Source organism: Bos grunniens, chromosome 1, assembly GCF_055505025.1.
Source record: "Bos grunniens cultivar Pamir isolate PY7600 chromosome 1, Bosgru_T2T1.0, whole genome shotgun sequence".
NCBI classification, from domain to species: Eukaryota; Metazoa; Chordata; class Mammalia; order Artiodactyla; family Bovidae; genus Bos; species Bos grunniens.
In genome coordinates this window covers 46,793,851-46,809,015 of record NC_141165.1, presented here as the reverse complement: position 1 = coordinate 46,809,015, position 15,165 = coordinate 46,793,851, and the positions used below count along the sequence as shown (strand labels likewise).

Sequence of the window (15,165 nt, the reverse complement as noted above, 5' to 3'; positions counted from 1 at the left end):
AGCAGAGGGGCTGTCTTGGACCACTGGAAATGGGAACACCTGTAAAATTCCCCCATGGACCCTAGATGGAAGAAAAAAAGTGTACCAAGTATGGGAATACAATACTGCCAAGACCTGAGATGGAAATTTTGCTGTCTTTCCTGCACTTGTAGTTCTATAGCTTTCCTAACCTAGACAGCCTATTGAAAAGCAGAGACATTACTTTGCCAACAAAGGTCCCCCAAGGGTACTTGCGGATAAAGTAAGAGGGACATTAAAAAACATTCCAAATGTTCTAACAATTTCAATGGAGAACTTGATATGGAAATAAGATTGTTGTGGGGTTAAAAAAAAAATCCAAAAGCAAAACAACAACAACAAACCTAATTCCCTTCATGGGTAGGTTCATAGGAAGCGGTACTTGTCATCTTGAGTTAAGAAAAGCATTAGTGCACTGGGACGACCCAGAGGGATGGTATGGGGAGGGAGGAGGGAGGAGGGTTCAGGATGGGGAACACATGTATACCTGTGGCGGATTCATTTTGATATTTGGCAAAACTAATACAATTACGTAAAGTTTAAAAATAAAATAAAATTAAAAAAAAAAGAAAAGCATTAATGATCCTGTCCACTATGACCTATTGATTTCCAATGGTTTCAACCAAGAGAGTGGTAACAGATAGCCTTTTAAGACGGTTTCTTTCTTTCTTAACACAGTCTGAATGCTGTTACCCATGGAGTGAATCTATTCTATATGAGCAGCAGAAACCTAATTTAGTCTTGAAATTTTGTGCTATTTTGCTCTGCAATTACACTGTCCTTCAGACGAACCTGTATTACATCTATAACTACACAACTTCTACATGAAGAACTGAACAGATTAGCTGCACCTTTGATTTGTATATGGACTTCATTTAATGAAAGTGAGGAGTTAATGAATATAACAACTATGTCTAACCAGCACTGAATTATTTTGGTGAGTTTGTTTTGTTTTTTTTAAATTGTAGGAGGTGGAATGTGAGCTGAGTCTTAAAATATTTGTAGACTTTTCTTCTTTTTGTTAAGAAAGTTTATTCTTTATAATCAGAAAAAATTAAATAAGGGAAAAATCACCCATATTTCCATCACATTAAAATTTATTCTCATCTTTATTGTTCTCTTCTAGTTTCTATTCATAAACATACCTATTTTGACATAATTCTAAGGTATACACAATTTTTTTATTTTTTTTTAGTATGTAATGTTATAATTACAGCATTTCTCATGCTGATGCCCAGTGTTCATATTGTTGTTTTAAAAGTCTAAATAATGTTCCAAGTAATGGCATATGATAATTTATTACCCATTTCATTAGAGTTAGGGATAAATTATTCCTAGCCACTCACCATTAAAAATATGATCTTTGCAAGTAAATAAACTTCTGCAGTTTCCTAGACATAAATTCAAAGAAGGAGATTATTTGATCACAAACATCTTTATGGGTTTGTTGATCAGTCACTGAGTCATATCCAACTCTTTGCGACTCCATGGACTGCAGCATGAGAAGCTTTCCTTTTCTTCACTATCTCCTGAAGTTTGCTCAAATTCATGTCTATTGAGTTAGTGATGCTATCTAACCATCTCATCCTCTGCCACCCTCTTCTCCTTTTGTCTTCATTCTTTCCCAGCATCAGGGTCTTTTCCAACGAGTCAGCTCTTCGCATCACGTGGCCAAAATATTGAAGCTTCAGCTTCAGCAGCAGACCTTCCACTGAATATTCAGAGTTTATTTCCTTCAGGATTGACTGCTTTGATCTCCTTGCAGTCCAAAGGACTCTCAAGAGTCTTCTCCAGCAACACAATTCAAAAGCATTGATTCTTTAGCACTCAGGCTTTTTTATTGTCCAGCTCTCACATCCATACATGACTACTGGAAAAACCATAGCTTTGACTATAAGGACCTTTGTCGGCAAAGTGATGTCTTTGCTTTTTAATACACTGGCTAGGTTTGTCATAGCTTTCCTTTCAAAGAGCAAGTGTTTTTTAATTTCACGGCTGCAGTCACCATGCACAGTGATTTTGGAGCCCAAGAAAATATAATCTGTTACTGCTTCCACTTTTTCCCTATTTGCCATGAAGTGATGGGACCAGATGCCATGATCTTAGTTTTCTAAATGTTGAGTTTTAAGCCCGCTTTCACCGTCATCAAGAGGCTCTTTAGTTCCATCTGACTTTCTGCTATTAGAGTGGTATTATCTGCATATCTGAGGTTATTGCTTTTTTCCATGAAATCTTGATTCCAGCTTGTGATTTATCCAGCCTGTCATTTTGTACAATGTTTTCTGGGTTATAAAAATATAATATTTTTCTATCACCAAAGAAAAGGAGAAGCTTTACCACTAAAGTCTTTGTATTAATATAAAAGGAAGTGGTGAATGTTTTTAATTTTGTTATTAGTAATTAAATGGAGAAGGCAATGGCACCCCACTCCAGTACTCTTGCCTGGAAAATCCCATGGATGGAGGAGCCTAGTAGGCTGCAGTCCATGGGGTCGCTAAGAGTCAGACACGACTGAGCAACTTCACTTTCACTTTTCACTTTCATGCATTGGAGAAGGAAATGGCAACCCACTCCAGTGTTCTTGCCTGGAGAATCCCAGGGACGGGGGAGTCTGGTGGGCTGCCGTCTATGGGGTCGCACAGAGTCGGACACGACTGAAGTGACTTAGCAGTAGCAGTAGTAATTAAATATTTCTTGCTTGTTTACCATATTTCTGGTGTTAATTTTGTTTCTGTTTTTTAGCAGTTGCCTGCTTGGAGTCTTCTCACATACTTGAATAAATTATTTATATTGATTGGATAGTAACCCTTTGCATATCATATATGATATAAATTTTTTTCCATCTATTTTTATGTTGTTTGGCAGGTTTTTTAATTCAGATATTCTACATTTTTATAGGCAAAACCTATCAATTTTACTCTTTGTAATTTCTAAAGTGCTGCTTTATCCTCTATAATTAGGGTAAGTTCTATATCTTTTTTTGGTGCTAGTTTTTCCTGTTATTTTTTTCCTATTTAATTTGAGGTTTATTTTGGTGTCTTTGGGTTATTTTGCTTCAGTTATCCCTATCCCACTTATTACATAATTTTGTTTTTCCCATTTGCTAATAACACTTATATTAAAATTGATTCTACTTCTGGATTTTCTATTCTGTTCTAAAAATACACATGGTTATTTTTACAGCTGCTAAACACTCCTATAACAACCTATTCCAAATATGCTAGACCTAGGGAGCTAAACACCGTCCTTGCTTTCCAGACTATTTAAAAATATATTTTCCCAAGATCTGAAATGAGAGCAACCAACACAAAGTAGCAGAAGCAGTAGAGAATTTATTCCAAGATCAACCAGTATTCAGGACCAGAGGAGGTAGGGGATCATGTTGGGTGTCCAGTGTTTCGAGGACATAGCAGCTGCACCCTCTCCAGATGGTTTTGGCGGGGCATGATTAAGGCTGTGTTTCTGGCAGTTCTAGCTTCGCAGTTTTCGAACCATCTTCTAACCACGTTCTCAAAGATTCTGAATATCTACATAATATCTTTTCAATAAAATCCTTTGATAATTAATTTCTAGTACTTGCAACTAAGAAATCTCACTAATGCTTATTTTAATCTATTCTGTTTATTTTATATATATGTTTTTTACAAACAAAAAAACATTTTATTAACATTGTTATGGCAATGCCTCCCATGAACTGATGGATCCTCAACAAGTGATGAATCAGAGTGAAACGATTATTGTAAACAGTGCAGACAAAGAATAACCCTAAACCTCAAAAGAAGATGGAAAATCACTTACAAAAAAAGTAAATAAAAATAATATACATTTTTCTGTTTTAAAAAGTACAAATTCTCAAATGGCAGAGGGTGGAAAGCCCCAGGACCTGGCACCCCAGTATCCTTGATGGTTGAGGGGACGGGCCTACTCTGGCTCCTGAAGTTAAATTTAAGCATCCTGGTTCTGCATCTTTTTTACTACTGCTATACAATTTTCATTCCTAATAATTTCTTCAGCACATCAGCTTCACAGTTAACCAGCCTTCATCAAAGTGTTAAGAGCAGAGACTCTCCCATTGTAAGGCTAAAATCTGAGTAAAGAGTGAAGAGACCAGACATGAGAATCTTAAAAAGCCAAATGATGGTGGAACCAGTGACAAACACTCCTTTTAAAATAAGCCTTTCTATTTTTTTTACTACGCTGAAATGTGAACATGCTTTTTCCTATTTTCCTTATTTTCAAACTAGTACAAAATTTGCCTCATCACAGAAATCACCTTGAGCATTTATTAAGAGTACAGCATCTTAGAATCTTGGAGATACTTAATGTGTTTGAACTGATGTGCAAGAATATACACTTTCAATAGGTCCCTTTATTATCTTGCCACACAAATTTCCACAGTTCTGGATATTCTTATGGTCAGGCAATTTTGGAAATTTTTAGCTTCCTTAGCTTTAATTCTGAGAAAACTTGTTAAGCTAATGGTCCATTTTTGTAAGAGGAAAGTGGAGGGTGGAAATTCATCCTCCCCCCCCCTTTTTTTTTTAACACAGAAAAGGAGTTCAGTGTTTTCATATGCCTTTTTGGAACTGAGTGAAATGATTAAAGAGCTAACAAGCTTTGGCCCAACAGAGACCTGAGTTTGAATCTTAGCAGTGTGACCATGGCCTACTTCTCTATGTCTGATAAGAATAATAAAAGCTTACACATTAGAATGGGGCTTCCCAGGTGGCAATAATGGTAAAGATCTGCCTGCCAATGCAGGAGACATAAGATACCTGGGTTCGATCCCTGGGACAGAAAGATCCCCTGGAGAAGGAAATGGCAACCCACTCCAGTATTTTTGCCTGGAGAATCCCATGGACAAGAGGAGCCTGGAGGGCTACAGTCCATAGGGTCACAAAGAATTGGATAGGACTGCGTGTACACATTAGAATACTATGAGGATTAGATGAAAGATGCTTGCTGCTGCTGCTGCTGCTGCTGCTAAGTCGCTTCAGTCGTGCTAGTCAAATGACTGGCAGAGAGGGTTCCTAGTTAGTGAAAATGTTCTCCTTTTCTTCTCTTGTCTTATGTCAGTAAATTACTTCTTTTCTTCAAATATAGAAAGGTAGTTACTTGACTTAACCCTTAACTGCCTGTTACATGCAATATAAGACACATTCTCTAATGTTTTACTGTTCTTTCAAGAAATAAAAACATTTAAGGAAATGGCTTATCTTAGAAATCAGATTTGGAGAAGGCAATGGCACCCTACTCCAGTACTCTTGCCTGGAAAATCCCACGGACGGAGGAGCCTGGTAGGCTGCAGTCCATGGGGTCGCTAAGAGTCGGACACGACTGAGCGACTTCACTTTCACTTTTCACTTTCATGCATTGGAGAAGGAAATGGCAACCCACTCCAGAGTTCTTGCCTGGAGAATTCCAGGGACGGGGCAGCCTGGTGGGCTGCCATCTATGGGGTCGCACAGAGTCGGACACGACTGAAGCGACTTAGCAGCAGCAGAAATCAGATTAAATGATGAAATAAAAGAGAGATAAGAATAATAACCTTTAATTTGGGGGGGACTGCATTTTTTAAGAGTTATTTATAACTATGAAATGTATGTTTTAGCAAATCCATCCTAAATTTGTCCTCCTCTATGAAGTCTGAAATAACAGAATGGCATATTAAGAGTTTTATTTTACATAATTTTATTTAATTTTATCAATGAGGAATATATTCAAGTGGTTCAAAATATTTTGAAAGTATCAAATATACAGTTGAAATTGTTACACTGATGTTTATAACATAAATGTATCTATAATATTACTTTAATATTTTTGTCTTGATTTTGGTAACAGGTTTACCCTGGCTTTATAGGATGAGTTGGGAAATATTTCCAATTTTTCAGTTTTTTAGAAAATATTGTATAAAATTAGGATCCTCCCTTCCTTCAAAGTTGGCAGAAATTGCTTGTAAAATATAATCTAGCTTTTTTCTGATGAGAAAATATTGCTTTGATTTCTTTAATAGTTATAGGAACATTTAATCTTTTTGAGTAAGTTATGGTAAGATATATTTTTCTAATAATATGTCCATCTCATGTAAGATTTCAAAGTTGTTGGCAGCATTCACTTTTCTTTTTACTGCAGTGGACAGAGGAGCCTGGCAGGCTACAGTCCATGGGGTCGCAAAAGAGTCGGACGGGACTTAGTGACTAAACAAAAACAACAACATAGAGCCTGCCAGGCTCCTCTGTCTATGGGATTTCCCAGGCAAGAATACTAGCAGGTAGCCTATCCCTTCCCCAGGAGATCTTCCCAACCCAGGGATCAAACTGGCATCACCTGCATTGCAGGTGGATTCTTTACCACTGAGCCACCTGGAAAGCCCCTAGTACATGCTACCACCTAAAAAAATGTTAGTGTTCTATGTTCTACCCTATTTCAGTGTCTTATGGTTGGTCTAGGGACTAGGTTACCAGCAAACATGTTTTCTAAATGGCTATCTGACTCCAATTCTTTGATGTTCGGAACACCTCCATACAGTGCTAACGGTTTAATTTTGCTAAAACACTTCTTGTGTTGTATCATTCTCCTGATAACCAGTTGTCAATGATTTCTTACTGCCTTCAGGAAAAAGTACAAATCCCCATAGCCTTACTGCTGATATACTCAATGTTCTAAGGTAAACACTTTAAAACCTTGTCCAAGGCTCTCAAAACATAATTTTTTATCTTTTCATTTGGAAAAATGAAGGAACATCTAAAAATTTGGACTTACCTTATATAACAGCATATACTGTATAGTCTTTCAGTATTCTAAACCACCACCCACTGGGGATGATATACAAAAGCAACTCCTACTTTGTTTTCCTGAAATCTCACTGTAATTGAAAAGTCTTTATTGTATTCACTAATACTTGCCACTCTAAATGGCAGATTAGGAATGGGTGATAGCAAACATTTATAACAGAATCAGTTATTGGCATAGTAATAATTAGGTATATTTATAACACAAACTTGGAGAAGGCAATGGCAACCCACTCCAGTACTCTTGCCTGGAAAATCCCATGGACAGAGGAGCCTGGTAGGCTGCAGGCCATGGGGTCGCTGGGAGTCGGACACGACTGAGCGTGTTTCACTTTTCACTTTCATGCATTGGAGAAGGAAATGGCAACCCACTCCAGTGTTCTTGCCTGGAGAATCCCAGGGACGGGGCAGCCTGGTGGGCGGCCGTCTATGGGGTCGCACAGAGTTGGACACGACTGAAGCGACTTAGCAGCAGCAGCATAACACAAACTAGTTAAAACAAGATTTTTGTTGTGATTATAAGAGAAATAAAAATTTATACATTTCCTTATTACAGCTAGTTGCTAAAGACAGCAAAACATAATTCTCTTTTACCTAGTACTTCCTTTTGCAAGTCATGGCATCTGGTTTGCAAGTTTACTTCCTGTTGTTTGGATGTCTGAATCTGCTGAGATCTCAATATGGCTGCATCTGACAACAACTTCAGATTTTTCATTTCCTCTTCAAGGCATACATTGTTTCTCTGGGACACTGTCAAACTTTTATTTAGCATCTTTATCTCTGTAAAGAAAATTCAAAGTTTACAAATAGACAACACTGGATCATAAAACATTTTTTTAAAAAAATGATTATTTTATTTTAGAAAATTGATAGTTGAAAGCCAAGATGACTTCTCTGAGAGTATAGAGAGTATAACCAAAAAGTTGAGTTTTAATTTAGTAGTCATTCTGAAAAAGAAAGGAGAAAAAAGACTGTATTGCAAAATGATACAGGAAACCTTTTAGTAGTTTTTTTAAAGCCTTTAAATTGTGTTAAATGACAATCCTGCCTGCTTTTTAAATACTCATATGAATAAATAGCATAATATCTCTGTAATGTTCTAGGTTTTATTGAAATTAAATTGTTTTCTTGGCAACATGATTCAGAAAAGTAAATTTAAATGTGCTAGCATGAGCTGGTTGTGAGGAATTTCTGGGAGATAACTAGGCTATATTCTACACAAATTATGAAGAAAGGTGGTGGGTTGGAGAGAAATAAAAGGAACCAGTGTTTAAAACTAATAAATTTATGGGCAGAAAGTATTAGTTAGTATATCTTAATGATTCTAATAACACTCTCCACTCAAAATGAGACTAGAATTTCATCATAGCAATCACTTCTTATTACTCTATCTACTTAGATTAAGTTTAATAAAAATATGCCTTCACAGCATTATGTAGATTTTAATGTGCTAATTTTATATAATTTTGTGAGAAATTCATAGAACATTTTATCTGTCAGAATGATAATTATCAAGCTCTCCATCAGTCTTTTCAGCACTGCTGCCTTAAATCACCATTAAAACATATAAACACACATGCAATAATAATAAAAAATACTATAAAATTTGTACAACCACAATTAACTGAATTGAAGAAGATGTGATCTACATAAAAATCTGGACAGTCTGCTTTTCTAGAGAGTTCACGTGGCATTCTCTTCCTTGTTTAGCTCATCCTGGACTGTGTGATTGGTTTAGGGTGTGATAGGGTGTCAAAGAAAGGCGGCTTGGTTTACTGGTCTTGGAGCAGAAATAGTAGCCACATGGGCCAGTGAAGACGAGAAGTAGACTTCTATGGGATACACATGGCTGCAGAGGCAACATGGCCAGTAAAAGGTTACAAGAGAAATAAAGCAGTATGCTGAATGGAGCAGAGAGAAGAGAGCATGCCCCAAGGGATGGGGATGAGTAGGATCAGGAATGGTCTAAGGAGAGAAAAGCAAAATGTTTTTCTGTGGGAAGATAGTACATCTGGAAGAAAAAGTGGCACTTAAGGTAGACCAAGGGCATGAACACAAGGGGTCTGGCACCTTCTTCACTTTTGTTCCTAGTCAAAATGGAAAACCTAGATAAAGAATTTGGCAGAGACCAAATAAGTGGGGGTCTATTATATTCCAGGGGGTTCCTTTACATGGGAATTTTTTCCCCTAAGACTAGCTCTATGCTTCTGAAATTTTATGGGTATGTTGCCATTTGTGTGAGGAAAACTACTAACAGTACATAGAGTCTTTAAAAGAATACAGTTGAAGAAAACAAGGAGGTTGCAATTTTTCTTCAGGCCTAAAAAAAATCTTCCTGGGTATTTTTGTAGCCATAAAGGTGGCTTCTTATGGCTGAATAAATTGTACCGTACCCTAAGCATATCTATCTAAGATGAAGTCAGAATGACACTGCAGAGGAGCACACACATGCTGTGACCTATTTATCGTCTGCCAGAATGATACTGGTTAGGTTTGCAGCTGACTCTCTCAGTGTACACTACTATCTGTCTCTAAAATAACTACTCGTGTCAATGTGACTTTCTATTTGATATTAAAAGAATAAGAATCTGCAATAAAATTCATTTGTGAAATATATTTTGACACATGGAAAAGTACAGCAAGATTTAAAAACTAATAGGAGGCACAATGTTTCTAACATGGAATTAGAAGAGTAAACACAATGGGGTCAATTAACTCACCCTTGGCAAACTATACATTCCCTATACCTATGGCAATCCTGGTGTCAAATACTCAATCCTACCTTTGTCATTAATACAACTTCATAATTGTCAGTTATGTGTCCCAATTTGGGATTCAGAAATTATGATTTACTTATTCTGGTCATTGTACCCACTTTATGCTTTCCCTATCTTTTCACTATCCCATGTGCTACCTCTGCCTTGAAATGTTTCCTGACCAGATATGTTACACCAATTACACCATTTCTATGGCATTGATCATATGTAAACATGTGGCCTCCTATTAGACTGCAAGTTATTTTAGGCCAGGGGTAATAGACTCAATGGACATGAATCTGAGCAAACTCCCAGAGTTAGTGGAGGACAGAGGAGCCTGGTGTGTTACAATCCATGAGGTCACAAAGAGTCGGACACGTCTTGGCAACTGAACAACAGTATCTTACTCATTTTTTATTCCTCCTATAATTTCTACTACAATATCGTAGAATTAACAGAAGCTCAATAAATATCTACTAAATGAGTAAAGGCATTATTGAGCAAAGCTTCTAATAGTTTCTAATATACCACATATGTATTTTACCTCTCCCTTCACTTCAGAGGCAAGCATTTTGAGCCCTAAATTATTTAATGTCAGACTTGGTAAGGCAGTAAATACACACATCTAAAAGAAGGAAACATTTTAAATAGGATAAGCACATTAGGCCTATTCTATCTCTAATTTCATCAATCTTACGAAAAGTGTGGATCACAAAAGTTACTATTGAAAAAAGAAGTATATTATTTAAAATGTTTGTGGGGCTTCCCTCATGGCTCAGTTGTAAAGAATCCGCCTGCCAATAGAGGGGACATGAGTTTGATCCCTGGTCCAGGAAGATTCCACACACCGTGGGACAATTAGGCCCATGCACCACAACTACTCAGCCAGCAGTCTAGAGCCTGTGAGCATCGACAACTGAAGCCCATGCACCTAGAGCTTGTGCTATGCAGCAAGAAAAGCCACTGCAATTAGAAGCTCAAGCACCCAGCTCACCAACAACTGGAGAAAGCCCGTGTGTAGCAACCCAGCACAGCCAAAAATAAATAATTAAAAAATAAAATAAAATAAAATGTAATATTGTCCAAGTTTATAGCCAATGGATGTTTTTAGTTTTAAAGTTACTTTAAAGCTTTAAAGTAGGTGTGATATAATTTGCTACCTGATGCAAGTATAATTATTAGTATCAAAATTAATCTCATACAATTTATTTGCCTTGATAAGACTTTTTTGTTGTTCTTAGTCCTGTTAGCTTAGTCAAAGTATCATAAAAATATGTTAAGTAAATAAGCTTTTAGGAAACCTCTATATATAACCTTATCACCAAGGCATACTGATATTAAATAATATTTAAAAACTCTGAAATGCTAGATTTACTATTTAATGTGACATGAAATAGTGAATTAAAATAGTGACTATTTATTTAATGAAGGGATCATAAAACACTATATAGACTAAAAAAAAAAACACCTCTATTTTAATGTGACATGGAATAGTGAATTAAAATAGTGACTATTTAACGAAGGGATCATAAAACACTATATAGATTAAAAAAAAAAAACACCTCTATTTTGAAATAGAGATTTACAGGAAGTTATAAAGAACTGTATGGGAAGGTCCTGTGCTGCTTTTATTCCTCCTCTTCCCATACTCACATTGTGTATAACTACAGTACTCTATCAAAACTAAGAAACTGATCCTGGTAAAATCCACAGAATTAATTCAGATTTGACCATCTATACACACCTTTATTTGTGTGTGTGTGCGCACACACATGCACATATGCGTAGCTCTCTGCAATTTTATCACATATGTAGGTTTATATAATTATTCATACCAATACGATCAAAATACAGGATTATTCTATCACCATAAAGTTACCCTGCTATCCCTTTATAGCCACACCTACTCCTATCCCCACCAGCTGTAATCGCTGGCAACAACTAGTTTGTTCTCCTTCTCTAGAATTTTATTTCAAGAATGCTATATAAATAGACTTATAATATGTAACCTTTTTGAGGCTAGATTTTTTTTCACTCAGCCTAGTCCCTTGAGCATGTATTAATAATCTATTTATTTTTTATTATTGAGTAGTATTCCATGTTATGGACAAAGGACAGTTTGTTCATTCATTGAAGGACATTTGGGTTATTTCCAGTTTGAGCTATTATGAATAAAGCTGCTATGAAAACGCATGTACAGGTATTTTCATGAACTTAGATTTTTATTTCTTTTGGATAAATGCTTAAAAGCGCAACTGCTGGGTCATGTGTTAAGTGCATTATTAGCTTTAGAGGAAACTGTAAAGTTATTTTCTAGAATGGCTATTCCATGTCACATTCTCACCAGCAATATTGAGTGATTTGGTTTCTTTTCTCCTTGCCAACACTTCTATACTCAATTAAAATTTTAGACATTGTAAGAGATATTTCATAGTATCTCATCATGGTTTTAATTTGCATTTCCCTCAGCCTTCTTCACAGTCCAACTCTCACATCCATACATGACCACTGGAAAAACCAGAGCCTTGACTAGACGGACCTTTGTTGGCAAAGTAATGGCTCTGCTTTTCAATATGCTATCTAGGTTGGTCATAACTTTCCTTCCAAGGAGTAAGCGTCTTTTAATTTCATGGCTGCAATCACCATCTGCAATGATTTTGGAGCCCAAAAAAATAAAGTCTGACACTGTTTCCACTGTTTCCCCATCTATTTCCCATGAAGTGATGGGACCAGATGCCATGATCTTCGTTTTCTGAATGTTGAGCTTTAAACCAACTTTTTCACTCTCCTCTTTCAGTTTCATCAAGAGGCTTTTTAGTTCCTCTTCACTTTCTGCCATAAGGGTGACGTCATCTGCATATATGAGGTTATTGAGGGTCGCAAAGAGTTGGACACGACTGAGCGACTGAACTGAACTGAATGACTAATGATGCTAAACATTTTTTCTGTGCTTATTTGCCACCTGCATATCTTCTTCAATGAAATTTCTGCTCATGTATTTTGCCCATTTTCTAACTGAACTATTTTTCTGATGTAGAGCTTTGAAAGTTTAAAAAAAAAATAAATTCTAGATAAAAGCCCTTTGCCAGATATGTATTTTCTCCAGTCTGTAACTTGCCTTTCCATCCTTTTAACAGGGTCTTTCACAGAGGAAAAGTTCTTAATTTTGCTGGGGTCCACTCTATCAGTTTTTCCTTTTATGTATATGCTTTTCAGTCTAAGAATGCGAGGTTACAAAGATTCTCCTTTTTCCCTAAAAGTTTAATAACTTTATCTTTTACAGTTAAAATTATGTTTCATTTTGAGTTAATTTTTATATAAGGTATGAGGTTCAGATCAAAGTCTTTGATACCCAGAACCATCCAGCCTTTGTTGAAAAGGCTAGACTATCTTTCCTCTGCTGTGCATCCTTGTCAAAAACCTTATCACTCTTATCAAGAACCACTTGGGCTGTACAAAACAAATAAATTACAGGGATATGCTGCAAAACACAGGGAATATAGTGAACTTTTTATAATAACTGTAAATGGAATATAAACTTTAAATATTGTGAATCACTATGTTATATACCTGAAACTATATATAATATTGTACATCAACTATATCTCAAAAAAAAATACCTTGTTAAACATATTTGTATGGATCTAAATAAATACATACACATATATATTTAGTTTCAAATTTTAATTATGAAATAACTGACATACATCACTGTATAAGTCTCAGGTATACACTATGATGGTCTAATCTATACTTATTGTGAAATGATTACAATAGGTTTAATAATATCCATAGTTTCATATAGATACAATAAAAAGAATAACAATTTTCTCCTTGTGATAAGAACTCTCAAGATTTACTCTCTTAACAAATTTCCTACATATCATAGAGCAGTGTTAAACTTTAACAGTCTTACTTCAACTCCCCTTCTCCCTCCCCTCGATCCCACATCTGATAACCACAAATCTAATCTCTTTCCTATGCATCTGGTTAGTAGCTTTTCTTGTTTATTTTTTGTTTTTTTAGGTTCTACATATAAGAAGATCATACAGTTTTTATCTTTCTCTGGCTTATTTCACTTATCATAACCTCTTTAAGGTCAATTCATGTTGTTCCAAATGGCAGGATTTCAGTTTTTATGGCTGAATAATATCCAATTATATAAATATATATGGGCTTCCCTGGTGGCTCAGAGGTTAAAGCGTCTGCCTCCAATGCAGGAGACCCGGGTTCGATCCCTGAGTCAGGAAGATCCCCTGGAGAAGGAAATGGTAACCCACTCCAGTATTCTTGCCTGGAGAATTCCATGGACAGGGGAGCCTGGCGGGCTACAGTCCATGGGGTCTCAAAGAGTCGGACACGACTGAGCGACTTCACTTCTTCTTCATATGTATATATATAATTTATAATATATAATATTATATGATATATAATATTGTGTTATATATATCTCACAATTTCTTTATCCATTCACCTATTAACAGAAACGTAGGTTATTTCCATGTCTTGGACATGTTTGCATGTATTGTAAATAATGCCACTATGAACAAGGGAGTACAGATATATTTCGGAGTTAGTGTTTTCATTTTCTTTGGAGATATATATATATATATATACACACAGAGAGAGAGAGAGAGAGAAAGGCTTCCCTGGTGGCTCAGATGGTAAAGCATCCACTTGCAATGCGGGAGACCTGGGTTGGGAAGATCCCCTAGACGAGGGCATGGCAACCCATTCCAGTATTCTTGCCTGGAGAATCTCCATAGACAGAGGAGCCTGGTGGGCTACAGCCCATGAGGTCACAAAGAATTGGACATGACTGCACGACTAAACCAGTACACCACATATATATACATATATTTAAACTATAGGTGAAGAGCATTAATTTTGTTCCATTATTTAGGAGAAAATCTACAAGACAACCAAATGAACATTTCTGTAGGATAAGTGAAAATCTAATACAACAGAAGGAACATAGACTTTAGAATAAAATAATAGAAGCTGACATATCTTGATTTTTACTGTCATAGGCATATTGTGGTGTGTGTGTGCATGTGCATTTTACAGATGATGACAATGAGGTCCAGAGATTTTGTAAGTGGTAGAGTCAGTATGTGAACTTTGGCTCTCTGACTCAAGAGCCCTGCCAGTAGGATTTCTGCGTGTGTGCTAAGTTGCTTCAGTTATGTCTGACTCTTTGCAACCCCATGGACTGTAGCCCAGTAGGCTTCTCTGTCTGTGGGATTCTCCATTTACCTTTAAATATTTGGGATTCCCTGATAGTTCAGTTGGTAAAGAATCTGCCTACATTGCAGGAGACCCCAGTTTGATTCTTGGGTCGGGAAGATCTCCTGGAGAAGGGATAGGCTACCCACTCCAGTATTCTTGGGCTTCCCTTGTGGCTCAGCTGGTAAACAATACACCTGCAATGCAGGATCCCTGGGTTGGGAAGATCCCCTGGAGAAGGGAAAGACTACTCACTCCAGTATTCTGGCCTGGAGAATCCATGGACTGTATATTCCATGGTGCCGCAAAGAGTCGGACACAACTGAGTGACTTTCACTTTTCTTTTTTCATACATATTAAAGTATAAACAATTA

At 36.5% G+C, this 15,165-nt stretch overlaps 1 protein-coding gene across 5 annotated transcripts in view; it reads right to left on the bottom strand.

Moving 5' to 3' along the window:
• Nucleotides 1-15,165, bottom strand: part of LEKR1 (leucine, glutamate and lysine rich 1) — a 204,996-nt gene that overhangs the window by 113,561 nt on the left and 76,270 nt on the right. For all 5 annotated transcript variants that reach the window (XM_086391695.1, XM_086391684.1, XM_086391656.1 and 2 more), the window contains one exon: nucleotides 7,404-7,589. In XM_086391695.1, the coding sequence (XP_086247821.1) occupies nucleotides 7,404-7,589 (186 nt within the window). The remainder of the gene's footprint in view (nucleotides 1-7,403; nucleotides 7,590-15,165) is intronic.